General features: G+C 36.7%; 1 protein-coding gene across 4 annotated transcripts in view; it reads left to right on the top strand.

The window, feature by feature from the left end:
• Positions 1–19,922, top strand: part of SERPINI1 (serpin family I member 1) — an 81,080-nt gene extending 61,158 nt beyond the window's left edge. For all 4 annotated transcript variants that reach the window (XM_032261313.1, XM_032261299.1, XM_032261307.1 and 1 more), the window contains exons 6-9: positions 5,859–5,956; positions 17,431–17,517; positions 18,901–18,990; positions 19,599–19,922. In XM_032261313.1, coding sequence (XP_032117204.1) covers positions 5,859–5,956; positions 17,431–17,517; positions 18,901–18,990; positions 19,599–19,675 — 352 coding nt within the window. In that variant the 3' untranslated portion in view covers positions 19,676–19,922. The remainder of the gene's footprint in view (positions 1–5,858; positions 5,957–17,430; positions 17,518–18,900; positions 18,991–19,598) is intronic.
• Positions 19,923–21,601: the final 1,679 nt, after the last annotated feature.

Below are 21,601 nucleotides of genomic sequence, written 5' to 3'. Positions count from 1 at the left end.
TGTCGCCTCCAGGTCCTTTCCACTGAGAAATTGAATGTGGCAGCAGAAGAAAATTAAATTTTCATTTTCTAAGAGACACTCTTCAATTATGAAATAGTTTGGCTCTCTTGCTCATATTAATGTGTATACTAATCCAGGCACAGGAAATTATCATGTATCAATTTTTCCAGGAGTTATATTAATTCTCCTTGTACATGGCTGATGCATAGATAGGGAGGATAAATAGCAAAATAACTCTGGATTCCCCTTTTAGCAGGCTGGGCTGTTTTCAAATACTTATATATTATATTAATCAATGTGAAACTCTCCACCTTCTCCATTTTACAGCATTAGGATCCACTAAATGTTTAATGATGGTAATGATTTATGTGATACATTTTTAGCAAAGGTAACCATGTTTTTAGTAGCTATATTCTATGTTTACTAAAGTGTCTGTTTTAATAGTTTACATAGTTTTATCACAGAGAGATATTATTCTGAAAATGCAGCTTGTATTTCTATAATTTGACCACATTCTTGTCCTGCTCGACAGGTACTTTTACTTTCTATTTTGCTAGAATTTATACAAACAGCTTTAAAATGCTGTCCTCGAAAACCCAAATACTGCATTTTCTAACTTGTAAGTGTGAGCTAAACATTGAGTACTCGTGGACATACAGATGGCAAGATAGACACTGGAGATGACTAGTGGAGGGAGGAAGGAAAGGGGGCAAGGGTCAAAAAACTATTGGGTGCTGTTCTCACCATCTGGGTGGCAGGGTCATTTGTATCCCAAACTTCAACAATAAGCAATATACCCACATAACAAACCTACACATGTATGCCTTGAATCTATAATAAAAGTTGAAATAATTAAAAATAATAATAATAAAATTCAATAAATGGCTGTCTTTGAGAGGTAAAGGGAGGTTATTTGCAGGGGAGGGTCATGTAGAAGAAGCAATTGCTTTTGCATTTTAGCAATTTTTCCCCCCTCACAGTAAGTTCTACAGAAATTAGATGCTGAATTGAAATTGTATTTTTATCCAAAATGTAAGAATCATTTCAAGAAAAGATAAGATTGCTATACCCATTACCAAATCCAATGAAATATCACAAGAGTTATACATAGTTGTACATCTCTAAGATTTAAGTAAGATGGCCAGATCCTTCCATTTATCCATGGTAGCAAAAATAGTTTGTTTCATGTATAAAATATTTATGTAAAATATCCAAAAAGCACTTAAATATAAAATCTGGTACAGAGTAAGCATTATGTAATTATTACCTATTATGAATGTTATTGCTATTTGTTTAATGTAAATTTTAAGTTCTGGTATTTACATTGTGTTACTCTTATAGGTAGCTTTATTTATAACTCTAAATTGAATTTTTTAAACCTGATTCTCTTGAATTTTATCCTCTTCAGCGTATATGCTTCCTTTTAAGTCTTTACTGATATAGCTTAGATATAAAAAGATTTTTCTAAAGTTAACATCAAATTTTAATACTTGGAATCAGATGTACCTTGCTCTATGTAGTATCTGTCTACTCTGGCTTTTGTAGTTTCAGATTTGTCATTGTGATCAGAGTGTTGGAAATCAAAGGATGTGAAGTGGTTCTCTATTTTGTAACAGAAACTATCCTGATATTTTGACATAATTGCCTATTAATAAAGCACTTTAGTTTCATGTTTGTAAAAGAAAACCAATACATAAGTCATGTGATTTTTTTTTTTTTTTTTTTAGATGAATCTCACTCTTGTCGCCCAGGCTGGAGTGCAATGGCATGATCTTGGCTCACTGCAGCCTCCACCTCACAGGTTCAAAAGCCATTCTCCTGCCTCAGCTTCCCAAGTAGCTGGGATTACAGGCATGTGCCCCCATGCCCAGCTTTTTTGTATTTTTAGTGGCGATGGGGTTTTTCCATATTGGCCACGCTGGTCTCGAACTCCTGAACTCAGGTGATCCACCTGCCTCAGCCTCCCAAAGTGCTGGGATTACAGGCATGAACCACTGTGCCCGACCCTGATTTTGTTTTTTAACATGTGTGCTTTTCATTAGATTTTTCTACAAAGGGGATGATGGGATTTTTAATTGTTTATACATGTTATAATCTCCTACCTAGGATATATTTGTTATTTTCTAACACTTGCTCTGCAGGTCTTCAAATCTCTACCCTCCATATGCCTCTTCAACTTATTCAGGTAGAAAGTTCCAAATGCAGAAATTACATTGTATGCCTAATTAAAACAGGCATCTCCTTTGGCTTTATAAAAGCAGTGTCATGGCTTTTAATTTTTATATTTCATGAAATGTAAAATCTACTTTTAATGTTTTATTTTCAAAAGTTCTTATTGGAATTATAGTGATTAGTGGTGGGGAGATTTGCTGTCAGAAAGACCTCTGTTCATATCCTTATTCTACCACCTATTATCTGTGTGATTAGAGAAAGTTCCTTGTTGCTTAGCTCTTTTAAGTTTCAGTTTATCCTTCTGCAACCAGGAGATAATGACACTTATCTCACACAGTTGTTTGAGAGCCTCATAGAAATGATTAGATAAGATATTATCCGTAAAAGGATTTTCATAGTGCTTGAAACATAGTAAGCTCTCAATATATGGGAGATGATAATGATTATTTATATTAGTTTAGTCTATATTAAGAGGAAAGAAATAACAAACAAATAATTGCTATTTTTCAACAGCTTGATTTTAAAAAGTCAAGAAATGGACAAGTGGAGATTATTTACTACCTATCTTCAACTTTGAACAAAGTCTTACAAACATCTAGATTTTATTTCACTTCAACTTTTGTGGTTTGTTCTTATGCTAGATATTGCAAATATTAGAATAAATAAGACAAATAGATTTGACTAATTTACAGTTAAGGTGGCAGGGATTAATATAGCTACTTAATCAAATTGCACCAATTACTACTAGAATGCAAACTTACAACACCTTAACATCTATAGTAATGTGACATGTTATACATAACTGCAATATAATAAATGGCATTCATGGTATCTACTCCTCATTGCATGCCCATCCTAAGATCTAATACCATGCTATCACCATCCTAAGAGCTAACCTTATTTAATCATTCCATTGATACTATAAAACGAGTATTATTATTGCCATTTTTACCTGTGCCAAAACTGAACCTCAGAAATTAAGAAACTTGCTGAAGTTCACTTGGATCAGTCACTCATGATCACCTGACTAGCTAGTGTTTTATCACTAATGTCTGTAGTCCTAGCTACTTGGGAGGCTGAGGCTGGAAGATTGCTTGAGATCAGAATTTCGAGATCAGCCTCAGCAACAAAGTGAGACCCACACCTATAGAAACAAATTAAAAATAAAAAGTAATAACCGGGTACTGTGGTGTGCACCTGTAGTTCCAGGTACATGGGAGGCTGAGGTGGAAGAATTGCTTGAGCCTGGGAGTTTGAGGCTGCAGTGAGGCATATCATGCCATTGCACTACAGCCTGGGGGACAAAGTGAAACCCTGTCTCACACACACACACGTGTTACTTGATGCAGATATGTTTGGTCAATATCTTGCACAAGAAAGTTCGGTGATACAATTCATTCGTTTGGGGGAGAGTCCATATTAGGACCAATCTGGCTTGCTGTGGAAACTATTTTTTAATTTAATATTGTTTATGACCACTATACTTAGTTTCATTTTGTTTTAAGATAATGTTTCGTTTCTTTTTACAAAAGTTACACACACTTATGTATAATAATTCATAAGGTCAATTAAAACAAAAATAAAAATTCATGATGATTTTTTTGTTTAAAAAAAACTCTGAAGTGTTTAATTTACACTCCTACCAACAGTGTAAAAGCGTTCCTATTTCTCCGCAGCCTCACCAGCACCTGTTGTTTAATAATCGCCATTCTAACTGGCTTGAGATGGCATCTCCTTGTGGTTTTGATTTGCATTTCTGTAATGACCAGTGATAATAAGCTTTTTTTCATAGGTGTGTTGGTTGCATAAATGTCTTCTTTTGAGAAATGTCTGTTCATATCCTTTGGCCACTTTTTGATGGGATTGTTTGTGTTTTTCTAAATTTGTTTAAGTTCCTTGTAGGTTCTGGGTATTAGCCCTTTGTCAGATGGATAGGTTGCAAAATTTTTCTCCCAAATTATATAGGTTGCCTGTTCACTCTGATGATAGTTTCTTTTGCTGTGCAGAAGCCCTTTAGTTTAATTAGAATCCATTTGTCAATTTTGGCTTTTGTTGCAATTGCTCTTGATGTTTTAGTCATGAAGTCTTTGTCCATGTTCTGAATGATATTGCCTAGGTTTTCTTCTAAGGTTTTTATGGTTTTAGGTTTTACATTTAAATTTTTATTCCATCTTGAGTTAATTTTTGTTTAAGGTGTAAGAAAGAGGTCTAGTTTCGGTTTTCTGCATATGGCTAGCCAGTTTTCCCAGCATCATTTATTAAATAGGGAATCCCTTCTTTATTGTCAGATAGTCAAAGATCAGATGATTATAGATGTGTGGTGTTATGTCTGAGGTCTCTGTTCTGTTCCATTATATCTGTTTTAGAGTTCCATGCTGCTTTCTAGAACTTGAAATACCATTTGACCCAGCAATTCCATGACTAGGTATATACCCAAATGGTTATAAACCATTCTATTATAAAGACACATGCACATGTATGTTTATTGCAGCACTATTTACAATAGCAAAGACTTGGAACCAACTCAAATGCCCATCAATGATAGGCTGGATAAAAGAAATGTGGCATATATATACAATGGGATACTATGAAGCCCTAAAAAAGAATGAATTCATGTCCTTTGTGGGGACATGGATGAAGCTGAAAACCATCATCCTCAGCAAACTAACACAGGAACAGAAAACTAAACACCTCATGTTCTCACTAATAAGTGGGAGTTGAACAATGAGAACACCAGGACACAGGGAGGGGAACATCACACATTGGGGCCTCTCTGGGGGCAGGTGGGGGCAAGGGGAGGGAGAGCATTAGAACAAATACCTAAAGCATGCGGGGCTTAAAACCTAGATGATTCGTTGATAGGTGAAGCAAACCACCATGGCCCATGTATACCTATGTAACAAGCCTTCATCTTCTGCACACCTATCCCAGAACTTAAAATTAAAAAAAATCTTCAGTGTAAAAGCACATAGTTTTTAAGATGTAATATTTAACTCACTATCCATTGAGTAATAGTTTTTTTTGTGTTGATACCATGGGAAGAGGATTATGTTTTAGAGATCACTATAGCCATGAAAATACATTTTTTAATGTAGTGGGTTTTATGTTCGCTTTCTCTGACTTGTAGGGAGCTGAAATGCTAAATGTATTCATTGTAAAACAGAATTTGGCTCTAATTTAACCTTGTCCATGGTATTGATGCAGGTAGGAGTCACAGATTGGTGGAGGGTAAGGAATATAAATTGACCAGGATACTAAGAAGAGAATGAAATAGCCAAGGTAAATGTGTGATTAGTCATCTCCAGCTTAAAAACAATAATAAATATACAACTACTAGGTCAAAGGATTTTGAAAGCTACTCAAGTTTTACTCAGTACTATGATACAAAGTAATCACAGGGTAATGATACTTGATCTCAAAACTCACTTATTGTACCATATATTAAAATTTTGTGTCTGTATCATGTATTTTCCTACTTATGAGTTTAAATTCTATATTGTTACATCATCCTTTGATGCCGTCTCTTTTCCATGTTCAATCAGATACTAGTTGCAGTTCAAAAGCCAGTTTGAGTATAATTTACTCTCCATAAAGCAGACTTTAAAATCCGCATATATAACATTTTATTCTTGTCCCAGGTAACAATATGCTGTAACTAAATATTTTTCTCCCCATGTATTTTCCAGGTTCACAGTGGAACAGGAAATTGATTTAAAAGATGTTTTGAAGGCTCTTGGAATAACTGAAATTTTTATCAAAGATGCAAATTTGACAGGCCTGTCTGGTAAGAAATAAACACAAATTTTTTAAAATGTTATTCCATAAGAGGTTTTTTTAAAATAATGATGATGTTAAATCCTCTATTTAGTATGGAGTTCTGAGGTAAAATGTAGTTACCACTTGCCAAAGAAATCTAGCCTGAAATATATTTAACCTCTACAGGCAAAACTATAAATATAGTCATAATATTAAGTTTATATTATCTGGTTCATGTCTTATCTTTGATAACAGATTATATTCTCTGTGAGACTTGTCTTATACAACTTTGGATTCCCCATCCCATCTGACATAATGCCTTTAGAGTAGATAATCAATACATATTTTGTTTGACTATCTCAATATGTCCCATTGTAGTAAATCATGTAAGAAAGAAAGAAGATAAATGAGTGCCTGCTGTGGAGCTAGACCAAAGGTCCTTTTAAAAAATAAAGAATACCCAGTGAGATGGTATAAATATGTTCTAATCCTTTGATTGAAAAAAAAAAAAACAAAAAAAAAACAGTGGGCTGGCATGGTGGCTCATGCCTGTAATCCCAATCCCAGCACTTTAAGAGGCTTAGGTGAGTGGATCACCTGAGGTCAGGAGTTTAAGGCCAGCCTGGTCAACATGGTGAAACTCCGTCTCTACTAAAAATACAAAAAATTAGCCATGCATGCTGGCAGGTGCCTGTTATCCCAGCAACTCAGGATGCTGAGGCAGAAGAATCACTTGGACCCAGGAGGCAGAGGTTGCAGTGATCCGAGATTGCACCATTGCACTCCAACCTGGGTAACAACAGTGAAACTCTGTCTCAAAAATAAAAATAAAAAATAAATAAACAGTTGTTTTAAAGAAGTAACTTCAAAGTATACCTGGCACATTGGAGTCTCTAGTAATTTATTTTAAATATTGCAAGAAAAAAAATCCAATTGAATTATTTGATTCAAATACCCTAATTTTTTCAGAGTAAAAAAAAATCACAAAATATTAATAATGTTAAAGCATTTATAATTTGTAAAATACTTTTGGAAGTATTTTTAAGTAGTTAACCCCATGAAATTTGCCATCAGAAAAAGGCAACAATGAGTTTAAGGCTGAGTAAATAAGTTATATAATGATGATTTTTATCCTTAGAAGAGAAAATAAAATACAATCTGTTTTCTGATAAGATAGATTTATATTAAGATAAAAGAAACTCAACATGTAAGGCCTCTTTATATGCAAATTATTTAATCCAAATTTCCAAATAGCACTGAGCATGATAGAAGGTTCCTTAGCAGTTCATCTGCTAAAGGAGAGAATTTAGTTTTCTTATCCTGAAGCAGCAGCCTATAGAAAATCAAGCTGACCGAACCATAGCTTCTACATATGGAATGTGAGGGTCCATAGATTGAATTCAGGGAAGCTGATGCCCTCCAACCCTTGAAATTGTATATAAATATGTACACATAATGTATGTGCACATATACATGTAGGTGTGGGAGAGAGAAAGTTAGTATGTGGGGGGGTCATACTAATAGCTTTCAAGAAATTCTCAAGGAGTCTGTGATCAAGAAAGCGTTTTCCTCCCAGATTTAGGATTGAGCATGTTGTTTTCTAAACAGCACTCAGCTTCTAGCAATGAGTTGATACTAATGTGTTTGGTACAACTTCTAGCCCTTGCTCAGAGAGCTTACAGCCTTAAACACTAATAGAGCTTTTCTAAATGTCTACTATATAAATGTTCCTGTCCACATAAGAGAAATGAGCTTTACCTGACTAAATGTTTTCATGGCTTATATCCAAGCTCCTAGGGCTCTGCACTCTTCAATGGGGTTATCAAGAATGTAGGACAGGTAGAGATTCAAAAAATAATGTGGTATCTGCAACTGAGTCAGAAACATATTCATGGCTGAAGCTTTGCATAGTTTAACATTGTGATTCTCACTTCTTTAGGAACTGAGAGAATCTGTCTTACCACACTGGCCAAATTCCAACTGGATAATTACATTCTGCTTTCTTAACGTGGCTCTATTTTCAGTTTGATTAGTGATTCCTCACTGTCTCACCCAAACATCTAAGCAGTTATTTCAAACAAATAGAATATCTGCTGCCTCTCAGTCCTGAGGGAGTAGCAGTGCAGTGGCAAATCAATCGTTGTGGTCAGTGTAGCTTATAATTTCTAACATATTTGGAAGGTTTATAAGGTAATATGTAATTGCCTTTACTATACACAGACACAGACACAATAGACCGTAAAAGTGCCTTATGAATACAGATGGTTTGGAGATTTGAAATAACACTAGAATCTTCCAGAGAATTAATACATTCTATATGCTAAGTATCTGTTTGTTTGATCAAAAGCTCCATGAGAATCGAATCCTTCTCTCTGTCCTACTCACAGTTGCATTCCTGGTACCTTGTAAAGAACTAACATATAGTTGGCACACAGCAACTGTTCACTGAAGGGTAAAAAGGATGAGGAGAAGAAGACAAGAGGTTTCTTTGGACCCACATTACATATGGTCTAAGGACCACTTGACCCCTTAAACATATATAAGAAATCCAGGATTTGCCGTTCTCAAATAAGGCCCCATTTAGGTTTTCAGGATCACTTGATGAAAGATCTAAAGCAAACTTCCCAGTCTTTCAGTGGGAATTCTTTGATTATTACATTATTAGTTTTGCTGGAGTCTTGGCAACTCCTGCTTGCCATCCACCCTAACCAATATATCCTTACATTCCCCATGGCATGCACACACACATTAATTTATGAATCATTCATTCAAAAACTATTGTTATAATTATAAAACTTGCCTCCTTATTTCCTCTAAATTCTATAACATTTATCTCTTCATCATTTATTTGAGCACCATATGCCCTGCTTTGTAAAGTTGGTATCATTTTCTTTTTTTTCTTTTTCTTTTTAAAATTAATTTATTTAACTTTAGGTGCATACTATATCTGACATATCTCCCCATGTTATCCCTACCCACTCTCCCCTCCCTCCCCACCCACCACTGTCTCTCCTCTTCCCCCCCAACTGCCCACAGTGTGTGATGCTTCTCTCCCTGAGTCCACCTGTTCTCGTTCAACACCCATCTATGAGTGAGAACATGCGGGGTTTGGCTTTCTGTTCTCGTGTCTTTGCTGAGAATGATGGTTTCCAGATTCATCCAAGTCCCTACAAAGGACACAAACTCATCGTTTTTTATGGCTGCATAGTATTCCATGGTGTATATGTACCACATTTTCTTTGTCCAGTCTATCATTGATGGGCAGTTGGGTTGGTTCCAGGCTTTTGCTATTATACACAGGGCTGCAATGAACATACATGTGCATGTGACTTCATAGTAGAACGATTTATAGTTCTTTGGGTATATGCCCAGTAATGGGATTGCTGGGTCAAATGGAATTTCTGTTTCTAGATCCTTGAGAAATCGCCACACTGTCTTCCACAGTGGTTGAACTAATTTACACTCCCACCAATAGTGTACAAGTGTTCCTATTTTTCCACATCCTCTCCAGCATCTGTTGTCTCCAGATTTTTTAATGATCACCATTCTAACTGGCATGAGATGATATCTCAATGTGGTTTTGATTTGCATTTCTCTAATGACCAGTGATGATGAGCATTTTTTCATGTTTTTTGGCCTCATATATATTTTCTATCATATGTCTAGATTTTTTCCTCTCCAAATAATATGATAACCTTGATGATTAGTGTCTATGACTCTTAGTATCCTCCATGTATACCCAGGAAAAACATTTGCATGCATTTGGCTTCTACTTTAATGAGAATCTCATGGTGTTTAGGATATATGAAGGCTTACCTCAATACATTACAGGTTTGGCTTCAAACCACTGCACTAAAGTGAATATTTTAATAAAATGAGTCACATGAATTTTTGTTTCAAGGCTACTGTGCTGTAGCCTTTTAAAGGTACAAAGATATTATGTCTGAAAAAGTAAGGCATGTGTCTTACTTAATGTAAAAATACTTTATTGATGAAAAATACTAATGATCATCTGAGCCTTCAACGAATCATAAGGTTTTTGTTGGTGGAGAATCTTGCCTTGATATTGATGGTTTCTAATGGATCAGGGTGGTGTTTGCTGAAGGATGAAGTGGCTGTAGCAATTTCTTAAAGAAACCATAACAATGAAGTTTGCTGCATCCTGTACTCTTCATGAAAGGTTTCTCGTATCGTGCCATGCTGTTTGATAGCATTTTACCCACAGTACGACTTCTTTCAAAATTGGAGTCAGTCTTCTCAAACCCTTCCACTGCTTTATCAGTTACATTTCTGAAATAGTTTAAGTCCTTTGTTGTCCTTTCAACAATGTTCAGACATCTTCACTGGGCTGGATCTCATCTCAAGAAACCACTTTATTCATCCATACGAAGCAACTCCCCATCCATTTAAATTTGACCATGAGAGAGCAGCAATCCAGTCACATCTTCAGGGTTCACTTCTAATTCAAGTGCTCTTGCTGTTTCTACCACATCCACAGTTACCTCCTTCACTGAAATTTTGAACCTGTCAGTTCATAGAAGTCAGAATCAACTTCTTCCAGACTCCTGATAATGTTAATATTTTGATCTCCTTCCATGAAACATGTTTTAATGGCATCTAGAATGCTGAATTCTTTCTGGATTTTTCTTTGCCCAGATTTTGGATCTGGGCAAAGAAAGTCGGTTGTCTAAACTGCGGAATGCTACCGATATCTGATGAGCAGAGGCCAGGGATTCTTCCTAACCTCTGCAATGCCCAGGAGAGCTCCTCCCCGACAAAGGATTATCCAGCCCAAAATGTCAATAGTGAAAAGGCTGAGAAATCCTATACTGGAGAAAACATGTGGAAGCAGAGAAGAAAAAAAAAAATTAAAAGGCAGAATGGGAACATATTGGGTCAAAAGACAGAGGAGTCAAGCATACGAAATTGCTAAAAAAAAAAAAAATAGAAATAGAAGGGAAATGTAAAGGTAGAGAACAATACATGTATGTATATAGGCTTTTAAATGCCTAGAAATTTTTTGAACACTATCTTAGAAAGTGGCCAGGCGCCGTGGCTCACGCCTGTAATCCCAGCGCTTTGGGAGGCCGAGGCAGGCGGAGCACGAGGTCAAGAGATCAAGACCATCCTGGCCAACACAGTGAAATGCTGTCTCTACTAAAATATAAAAAAATTAGCTGGGCGTGGTGGCGCGCGTCTGTAGTCCCAGCTACTCGGGAGGCTGAGGCAGGAGAATTGCTTTAACCCGGGAGGCGGAGGTTGTAGTGAGTGGAGGTCGCGCCATTTCACTCCAGCCTGGCGCCTGGCGTCAGAACGAAACACTGTCTCGAAAAAAAAAAAAAAAAAAAGAAAGAAAGAAAGTGATAACAGCAAGCTGCCTCTGGAATATGGGACAGAGGCTTTAGATGAAAGAGGAATTTTCATGTCATATGCCACTCTGTAGTGTTTGGAATTATACCTTGTATATGTATTGCTTTTTAAATTAAAATTCTTACTTAAAAGTTAGAAAAAACTTAAAAAAATCATTAATAGGCCAGGTGCAGTGGCTCATGCCTGTAATTCCAGCACTTTAGGAGGCCTAGGCAGGACAGTCCAGGAGTTCAAAACCAGCCTGGGCAACATAATGAGACCTTGTTTCTAAAAAAAGTAGTCACTAATAGTAGAAATAATTAATTTGAAATCACCCAGAGAATAATTCAGTACTATCGTTATACTGTTACTTTCTTAAATTATGTGATAAAAATTGTATCTTTCTTCAAAAATAGCATATGTGATTTAGCAACGGGGAAAAAATAAAACCGGCTTTGCTTTCTCTTGCTTCTGGAAAAGCAGAGTGACGAGATCTTTCGCTAAGACCTCTCAAGTCCACTCTTTCATTTTTTATTCCATGGCATCCACTCTTATTTCAGACTCTCATTACTGCTGCCATAGACTATTTCAATGGCCTTCTAAACGGTTTCCAATCTCTCTCCAATCTAATCTGTTTTACCTAGCACTGCCAAGATTAATCGCCTTAAAAACGCTCTCTCAGATCACTCCAGTTCCTGTTCAAAGCCGGCCTTCAGTCGGCTGTGCCTCATCCGCTGCTCAGCAGGGCTTTGGGACCAGGATTCACTCTGGCTGATTCCATATACGCAACTCCTGCCTTGCCACATGAAGCACTCACTGTGTCTCACCTGTCCCCAGCTCTCTGCCTTTGTGAAGTCTCTTCCACAAGAAAAATCTCCTGCACTGAACCTCAGCTTAAATATCCCCAATTTTATCAAGGCATCATGACTACCCCAACCAGAAGTAATCATTCTTCTTAAATTTCTGACATCTTGTGCTTTTCTTTATGGTATCTCATTTTATCTCTGTTTTTTATGTGTCTAATATCCCATGCCAGAATTTAAACCCACCAAGATTGATTATTATACATGTTTCCTATAGTGCCCAGCACTGTGCTTTCTGCTTAGTGCCCACTGAACAAGGAAGTGAATAAAATGAGATGCTCAGCATTTATTACATTTATTTTTTATCTCAATTTGATGTCCATTGCTTTAGTTGGTAAATTCCATTAAGATAAAGCACAGTGAAGGCTCATACAATAAACATGGAATACAGAAACTGCTGAGAATCATTTTCTTCTCAGGCTCTATTTAAAATGCTCATCTACTTGCAGTGAGGATCCTGTTATAGAGAAGAACTATTTTTGTAATGGAAATGAATGAGTGTCAGCATTTGGATTAATAGACAATCTTCTTGGAAGGTGTAAGGGGAAGGAGAAAGAGAGTGCTAAACCCTTCAGCATCAAGTACAAGCTTTAATGAAGGAGCCAATAAAATAAAGGAATTAAGAAGACACACCAAAAGTCATATTCAGGTTAGACTCAAGTGCTGTTGATTTACGCTGGACCTATTTTTACCCTCAACCTTGTTTGTTCTCTTTCTCCTTGCACCTGTAAACCACAAGGCTCTATTTCTCAGTCATAGCCATAATTCCAATTCTTCTCCTTTCTTGCCTGGATTATTGCAAAAGCTAACAAACTTCATCTTCCTGCCCCAGCTGTTTGCTTTTCTGATTCACCCTTCACAGCAGCTGCCACAGCTATCTTCTGAAATCAAAGCACTGTGTCCCATTACTTCTGGATAAAGTCCAGGCCCTCTGCCATCATCATCAAAGCTCTTGAAATTATGTCCTCTCCTATTCCCCAACCTCCTCATAGCTCGAGCTCCAACTGGCCCTTCAAGACATCCCCACTGGGAATGTAAAGCTTCTCTCACTTTACAAATAGAATCCTCTGCTTGGAATGTCCTTCTTGACTTCTCTGACTTTTCACTCATACTAATTGTTCAGGAGCGAGCTGAAACGTCGCCACCTCAGAGAAGCTTGCCCTGACATCTTCTTCCTTCCTAAATCGTTAACTTTTCCTTATCTGGAATCTGGTAGCACTTTCCACACACCTGTGTTAGCACGTTTCATTTTCTCCTAGGCTGTTGGTTTACATGCTTGTCCCTGAGATCAAAGCTATTCAAAAGCATAGACATCTTTCTGTCCCCAGAAAACAGAAAAGAATTTGGGGGTGGGGGACAGGGTAGATACTGAGTGGGTTATTGCTGTGAGTAAATGTCACTGTACCCCACCTGGCTACAAGCATGGGGGTGAGGGTTCTCTCAAACTTCCTGCTCTCCCAACTCTACACGGCAGCCACACAGCCCTCCTCTGGGTCCTTAAAGATGTGGAGTTTGTATCTGCCTCTGCACTGGCTTTTTCCTCCTCCATCTAAAATACTCTCCCTTTATTTCTTCCAGTGGCTGGCTCCTTTGTATTCCTTCAGTCTCAGCTAAGATTTGCCCTCTCAGATCCACCTTTCTGAATAACAGGTGTCAAGTAGCTCCTCTTTGCTGCCCCAGTCACTGACCAACATATCACCTTATCTTGTTAGCTTAGTTATACGTACTATACTCTGAAATTGTAGTCATTTATTGATTTGCTTTATTGTTCTTTTATATAATGTTTGTTTTCCTCTCATTAGGAAGGAACAGTTTAGTTCCTCATAACATATCTAGTACATCAAGTGTCTGGCTCGTAGTAGGTGCTCAGCACATGAATGAATGAATGACCAATAACTGAATATTTGTTGGTTCTGTAACAAAATCCATCCAGAAAAGCAAACAAAGAAACGTTATTCCTATCTTAAGAGAACTCAAATTCTAGGAAGTTTTATAAATTTCATGGGTGGGGCTGAAGCTAAAAATATTTTGGCAACTAAAGCACAGAGACACTTTTGGTATGCTAGGTTTCTGTTATGATACTCTCGTCATTTTGTTATTTTAAGCATGCCCTTGATGACGCAGAAATCTATTTAAATTGGCTGAGTTTAGGAACAGTGCCACAGAGGAAGTAGTGGCCTACACTTCTATGATGACCATCCTACAAGCATGATGTTAATGTCAGACACTTAGAGCCTTTTGTGCCTTGCACAATACCTCATACGTAGAGGGTACTGAATAAATATTTACTAAGTGACTGAATGAATGGCTTTGTAGTCTTGCCCCGCTTTTTTCAGAAGAGTTTGAATTATTGCCCAGTTTTTCTCTAGGGGAACCTAGGGTTTACTGGCCCTGTTCCCACCTCATCCATTGTAAAAATCCTGGCCTCATGCTGCCTGGAGGAAAGTAGAACCAGTCATTTGGCAGCAATGTCTGCTGTGGCCAGAAGGAGAAGGCTGCTTGGTGCCAGTGTGCAGATTTAAAAACAAAAAACAAAACTATTTGCCTTTGCTTGATTGATTGAGAGAATAGCTAACTTTCTCTAACCAACAAGGCAAGTTCATCAGTGTAAATCTCCTTAATACCCCTTTGCATTCTGATTCAATTTATCAAATATCTGAGTGCATACCTGGTACCTCACAAGTGTGCAAGGTGTCGTGAATGAGATAAGTAGAATGGGCAAAATCCAGGCCTTGAAGAGTGTATGGCCTAGTGGGAAAGATGGTCTTGATTGTCTACTGCATGGGATGAGTGATATTGGAGGGCAAGCTAAGGGTCCATGACATTGCCTGTATCTCTGCATGACCTGATCTACTTCTAAGGTTTTGTGGCTGCACACATGTTTGCTTAGACCACTCTCTGCTTATATTTTATTTAAGTCTCAACTGCTTGAAGTTTGTCTCAAGAAAAAAGGCTTCATTTTCTTTTTTTTTCCCCTTAGTATCTGTGATGTGATTTCTTTTTCTCTTTTTTTGCGAGATGGAGTCTCACTCTGTCACCCATGCTGGAGTGCAATGGCACAATCTTGGCTCACTGCAACCTGCACCTCCCAGGTTCAAGCAATTCTCCTGCCTCAGCCTCCTGAGTAGCTGCTATTATAGGTGCATGCCACCACACTGGGCTAATTCTTATACTTTTAGTGGAGATGGAGTTTCACCATGTGGACCAGGTGAAAACTCATGACCTTGTGATCCACCCCCCCTCAGCCTCCCAAAATGCTGGGATTACAGGTGTGAGCCACCACACCAGGCCTTCTTATTGTCACATTTTCTTCTACTTATGTATCCAAAGGGATGGTGTTTTACTAAAGGTTGATTTTTCTGAGGTCTCATTTACATGTGCCGGCATTTGCTATCCCTCATGTAGCAGTTAATCATGATATGGGAATCCACATGCTGCATTCAATCTTTGTTTTGCTGTCTTTGAAATAAATGCAGTAGCACTGGTCTGCTGCATCCTATTCTCCTTAAAATCATTCACTCAATCAGATTTTTAAGTCTTTTAGCATGTATGTGGCCTTTGCACTTTTTCCCTCTCTGTTGCTGTTCACCATTTTCTTGGAACATTCACTTTAGATTATTGTCATATGTTTTATTTATTATAAGAATAAACTTTTTAAAAAAATTTTCTTGAGACAGAGTCTCACTGTGTGTGCGCAGGCTGGAGTGCAGTGGTGCGACCTTGGCTCACTGCAACCTCAACCTTCTCAGACTCAGATGATTCTCCCACCTCAGCCTCCTAAGTGGCTGAGACTACCACGCCCAGCTAATTTTTACATTTTTTTGTATACAAAAGTTGTATATATATGGGATTTTGCCATGTTGCGCAAGCTGGTGTCCAACTCCTGGGCTCAAGCGATTGGCCTGCCTTGGCCTCCCTTAGTGCCGGAACTACAGACATGAACCACTATGCACAGTCTATTACAAGAATAAACTTTATAGCCATAATTGTGAACAGAGTTGTGATCTTAGTATACATACATCAAATGACACTAAAGGACTTTGCATACCCAAAGTCTTATAATATGAAATAGTTAACCACTTTCATTCAATAGTTACTGAAATCCTGTCCATGACAGTATACTGGGTTAACAACTAGAAAATTGAACATTTCCAGGAAACTCCCTCCACTAGGGTTAGTCCATTCTTTAGATTCAACTATATGCCAGAAGACAAGGCTACTAAGAAAAATGACACAAACCTTGCCTTAAGGAAGGGAAGCATCAGTGCAAATATGATATATTAGAAAGGCTTCAATAGAATTAGTTTCTGGTTTCAATAGGAAAGAGTGGTCAGATCTACTTTAGTGATTTAGGAATTAGAGGAGCAGAAAAAACCCTCGCAGAGCTAGAGGCTAAGCTTTTAAACTAGATGAGGTGTCTTACTGTACAACAAAAGTCGAGGGAGGATCTAGAGAAACAAAGATACAGAAATGACAAAGTGTGCTATATTGAGGCTGTTTCAGTTCAAATACTTTGAAGCATAGCATATGGAGCAAAGAATGCTAACTGGAGGAAGCAAAGGCAGCCTTATGGAGGTCCTTATAGCTTATACTGAGCAGGTATGCAGGTTGTAATACACTGAAGGTGAGGTGAGAGGGAGAGCAAGCAGGAGAGGGGATAAAGTGTTTTAAGTAGATTAGTGGCATAATTTGATTGGTATTTTGATAAGATCATCCTGGAGGAAGCATTAATATGAACTGGAGGCAGTCAGTCGGGAGAGCAGTTCTGTACTGCTGAGTCATGACGCACTGTAACATCCACTGAAACTCATTCAAAAAGATGATTTGCCTATGTTGCTGAGTTTAATTTTCTGATTTTTAAAGAACTTTATCTTCATGCTAATAGGTGAGCTTGATCTATGATTTTCTTTCTTATATTGCTTTTTTTTTTTTTTCCATTTTTACAGTAAAGTAAGAAAACCCACAGATTAGATAGCTTTTATTTTCTTCCTGGTGCCTAGAACAATTTTACAACAGGCAATCCTATCTGTTCCTTGAAGATCTGGCTTAAATCACCTGGAAAACCATTTAGGCTTGGAGTCTTTAATTTTGAGGGCAAAGACAGTTTTTGTATACTGATTCAATTACTTCAGTGGTTACTGGATTATTCAAATATTCTATTTTTTTTCCTTGACTCAATTTTATAATTTATACATTTCTATAAAATAGTCTAGCTAATGGCAAATCTCTTCATTTTCAATATTATTTTCCTATCTCTGATTTAAAAACATTTCTGATTCTCTTTTTGTAGATAACAAGGAGATTTTCCTTTCCAAAGCAATTCACAAGTCCTTCTTAGAGGTTAATGAAGAAGGCTCAGAAGCTGCTGCTGTCTCAGGTACTGTTTGCTAAAATCTTCTTCCCTCTTCTTGATTTGTATTTTTAGAGCAATCTTGGGTGGGTAGTGGGGTCATTTTCAAAATCAAGCCAAGAAATTCACTCTGCTCTAACTTAGAAGTCAAGCAAATGCTGAACCAGCCAGAATTTTCTAAATAGAACGTGAAGTGTGAATTCACTTCAGTGCCCCTTTACCGATAACGCTCATCTTCATTTTCTCTCTAGTGAGAGACAGGAGGACATTGGCAGCTCTGTGAATATAGATTTTTCTGCTGTGCTGCCTGTTTAAATATTTTAAATATTTTTCTGCTATCCATTTAGACATTTTTCCTCATACCAAATTACTTGCTGAAGTTGACTCCTAATTTTTCAGCAAAAAGTTTTTATTTGTTATTTTATTTTCATAGTTACATAGTAAGTATATAATACGTGTAGAGAAAATGGAATATTTTTGATACAGGCATATAACACATAATAATAACATCAGGGTAAATGGGGTATTCATCACCTCATTTATCACTTCTTTTTATTATAAACATTTCAATTATACTTTTCTACTTATTTTTAAATGTACAACAAATTATTGCTGATTTGTAATCACTTTGATGTGCTATCAAATGCTAGATCTTCATTCTATTTAACTATATTTTTGTACACATTAACTGTGCCAGCATGCCCCCCTCTATCACTGTCACTGTTAGGATAGTATTTTCAGAAGGAAGTAAGAGCACGTAGTCTCAGGCATCAAGATAGCTTGAAATCTTAATGTAATCTGGACTTTCTTTTGACAATTAACCACACTGCAGCAAGTATATAACAATCATCTTGTAATGAGGATCTCAGGGGAATTTAGTAGCCCAGCCGTGTGTTACCCCATTGCATCTCTCACTGTTATGTTTTCCCATTTATCACTGCCATCCTGACCACTTACTGGAACCTGGTGACTTGCTATGTAAAAATACCCACTTCAAACAAAAGAAATAATGATTTGAAAATATAAAGAAACAGTCTTCAGGTTTTATTTGGGGATTTTTCTTTATTCTTCCCTTTCCTTTTACTCAAAAGTCATTTTAGTAAAGACACGCATATTTATGTGAGACTGAGAATAAAAATTGCATAACAAGCGGAATAAATTGTACTATTATTTTTAGTGGAGTAGAGGGAAGAGACTGTTTTGTTTGCGGTGTGTTTTTTGTTCTGTTTTGTTTTTTTAGAAGATCAAGTAGAAATGTTAACACCTATATAATTTTTCTCCAGTTAAGTATTTAAAATCTTGTTTCCTGTAAATTATCTTTGCGTTAGGTGGATAGACACAGCTAGTTTTGAGGAATTACTCATCAGTCTCTGCACATCCACATATAATTACTTTTTCCCTGCACTGTAGGAATGATTGCAATTAGTAGGATGGCTGTGCTGTATCCTCAAGTTATTGTCGACCACCCGTTTTTCTTTCTTATCAGAAACAGGAGAACTGGTAAGCTTATTATGAAAACAAAATTTTAATAGCCCACAAAGAACCTTTTGTAAGTGGAGATTTTTTTCTCAGTAATCATCACGTAATTTATTTTCACAATTTTATTTATTCTTTTTCCTGAGATTGATCAATTGAATTATCAGATAATTTATAATGTGGAAATAATTTTTTTTTTTTTTTAATGAAGATAAGGCTGGACGAGGTGGCTCAGCCTTTAATCTCAGCACTTGGAGTTCAAGGCAGGAAAGATCACTTGAGGCCAGGACTTTGGGCCCAGACTGGGTAGTGAGACCGCATTTCCACATAAATAAAAAGTTTAAAAAATTAGCCAGGCATGGTGGCACATGCCTGTGATCCTAGCTACTGGAGGTATTGGGGGTAGGAGAAATGCTTGAGCTCAAGAGTTCAAGGTTATAGTGAGCTCTGATACAGCCACTGCTCTCCAGCCTGGGCGTCAGAGCAAGACCCTTTCTCAAGAAAGTAAAGACAGAAAGAAAGAGGAAAAGAGAAAGAAAGAAGCATATTTTCATTAATTGTTAGGAAGAAGGAAGATAAATATTTCATTATGGTTTTCACCCCCTCTTTTGTTTACTTCCAAACCAATACAGGTACAATTCTATTCATGGGACGAGTCATGCATCCTGAAACAATGAATACAAGTGGACATGATTTTGAAGAACTTTAAGTTACTTTATTTGAATAACAAGGAAAACAGTAACTAAGCACATTATGTTTGCAACTAGTATATATTTAGGATTTGTGTTTTACAGTATATCTTAAAATAATATTTAAAATAGCTCCAGATGAAAACAATATATGTAAATTATAAGTCAATTTGTCAAGGAATGTTATCAGTATTAAGGTAATGGTCTTGTTATGTCATTGTGTGTGTGTGCCGTTGTTTAAAATAAAAGTACATACTGAACATGTGACTAGATCTATTTTTTTTTTAATTTTAGAAATCATAATATAAAGATATCTTTAGGTGAACCTTGGAATCTTTCTGTACATCTTAAATCTCTTATAATTTGCAGGGTCAAAACACCAAAGTAAAATGCCATTATATACCTACACATAACAAGCAATAACAACTGAGGTGAAGACAGGTACTCCATAGAACTTCTAACTGTCATTTCCTGGAAATAATTGTATAGTGCAGGCAAAAGAATGCAAACTGAACATCTTCCATATTGCTTAATGACAAGACCTGTTAGAAAAAAAAAACAGATCTATGCAAATCTCAAATACCTATAGCTTATTTTTCCAAGTCATTGAAAATTCATTTGGCTTCACATGCCTAAAGTAGTTTACAAGTCTGGTGTATCACTATGTTCTGTTGCTGCAAGTAAAATCAAAATTACAATTCCCCAGAAGCCCCCAACCACATGAGCAAACTAATAAAAATAGGCACTTTGGCATATCACGGGAGAGTTAAGGAGAAAAACCATGCTAACACTTATGCTGGAAAATGGCAGATCACGGGACTGAATGCTGCCCACAGAGGTGTTCTTGTTTGCTCTGCATTGGGCTTTTACATTTTGAACTTGAATGCCTATAACTGGGGTGCCTTGTTCCTTATTTCTTCCATTCATTACCAGAGTGGCTACTGGATGCATTTGTGTTTGAGATCTGGAGAGAATTATAAGTCGCACTTTGTAGAATATATTGGTCTTATTTTCTAATACAAGAAATAGTTGATTCCAAAGGGAGAGGTGTCAACTTCAAGGTCTCCAGTAAGTGAATTTATCTTTTAATATTTCTTGGAAAAAAATATTTCATAAGATCTCGTAAATGATACCATATCTGTTTAAGGGCAAATTTTTAATTCTAAGATGAACAGTTTCAGAAAAACTTTGAAACATCTCAAAATTTAACAAACAGTTTGCATGTTACTTTCTTGTGTATTAGGTATTGTGCTGATTTGGAGATGTTTACAAGAATTGTTGTTATCAATTATCATTAACTTTAATACAGTTCATGAAAGTTTGGGAAAACCAGGCCTGATCCTAGACCTACTAAATTTAAAAACTTGAAAATCTCCCTTTTCCCTCAAGCTTTCTTGTTGATTCTGTCACATGCTAAATCTTAAATACTGCTAAAGTAAAGGGTACATAGGGAATACCCAGTTATAACCAGTTTTTTAGATATGGTTAGTTTATAGAAACTAAATAAGTGTATTAAATCAACGCTTCTCAAAGTTTATTGTGTAATGGAATCACCTGGGGATTTTATTAAAAATTCAGGTTATTATTCAGTAGATCTGGGGTATGGTCTGAATGGCCTGGGGTGTATTTCTAACAAGGTCCCAAGTAATGCCTTTCATGTTTGTCCATAGACTCTGCTGTTTGTCACTTTATTAGCAAAACTCTACTTAAGATTTACACGTTTAATATTTTTGTAAATGGAATAGAATGTCTGTATAATTTTTATAGAGTTGGAGGAACTTGGGGAAATGGGGTGACAATATGCATGAAAAAAAATGCAATATACTTGTCCAAAATGGGGAAAAATTCTTTACTCTAAAGGTTTTTTTTTCTATTACATGCTATGGATGACTGAAAAATTCCTCTGCATATTAGAACACTTGAAATATATTCTTTCAAAATATGAA

Source organism: Sapajus apella, unplaced genomic scaffold, assembly GCF_009761245.1.
Source record: "Sapajus apella isolate SASKATOON/1434 unplaced genomic scaffold, GSC_monkey_1.0 scaffold4, whole genome shotgun sequence".
In the NCBI taxonomy this organism is placed as follows: domain Eukaryota; kingdom Metazoa; phylum Chordata; class Mammalia; order Primates; family Cebidae; genus Sapajus; species Sapajus apella.
This window is presented reverse-complemented; position numbering and strand designations above follow the sequence as displayed.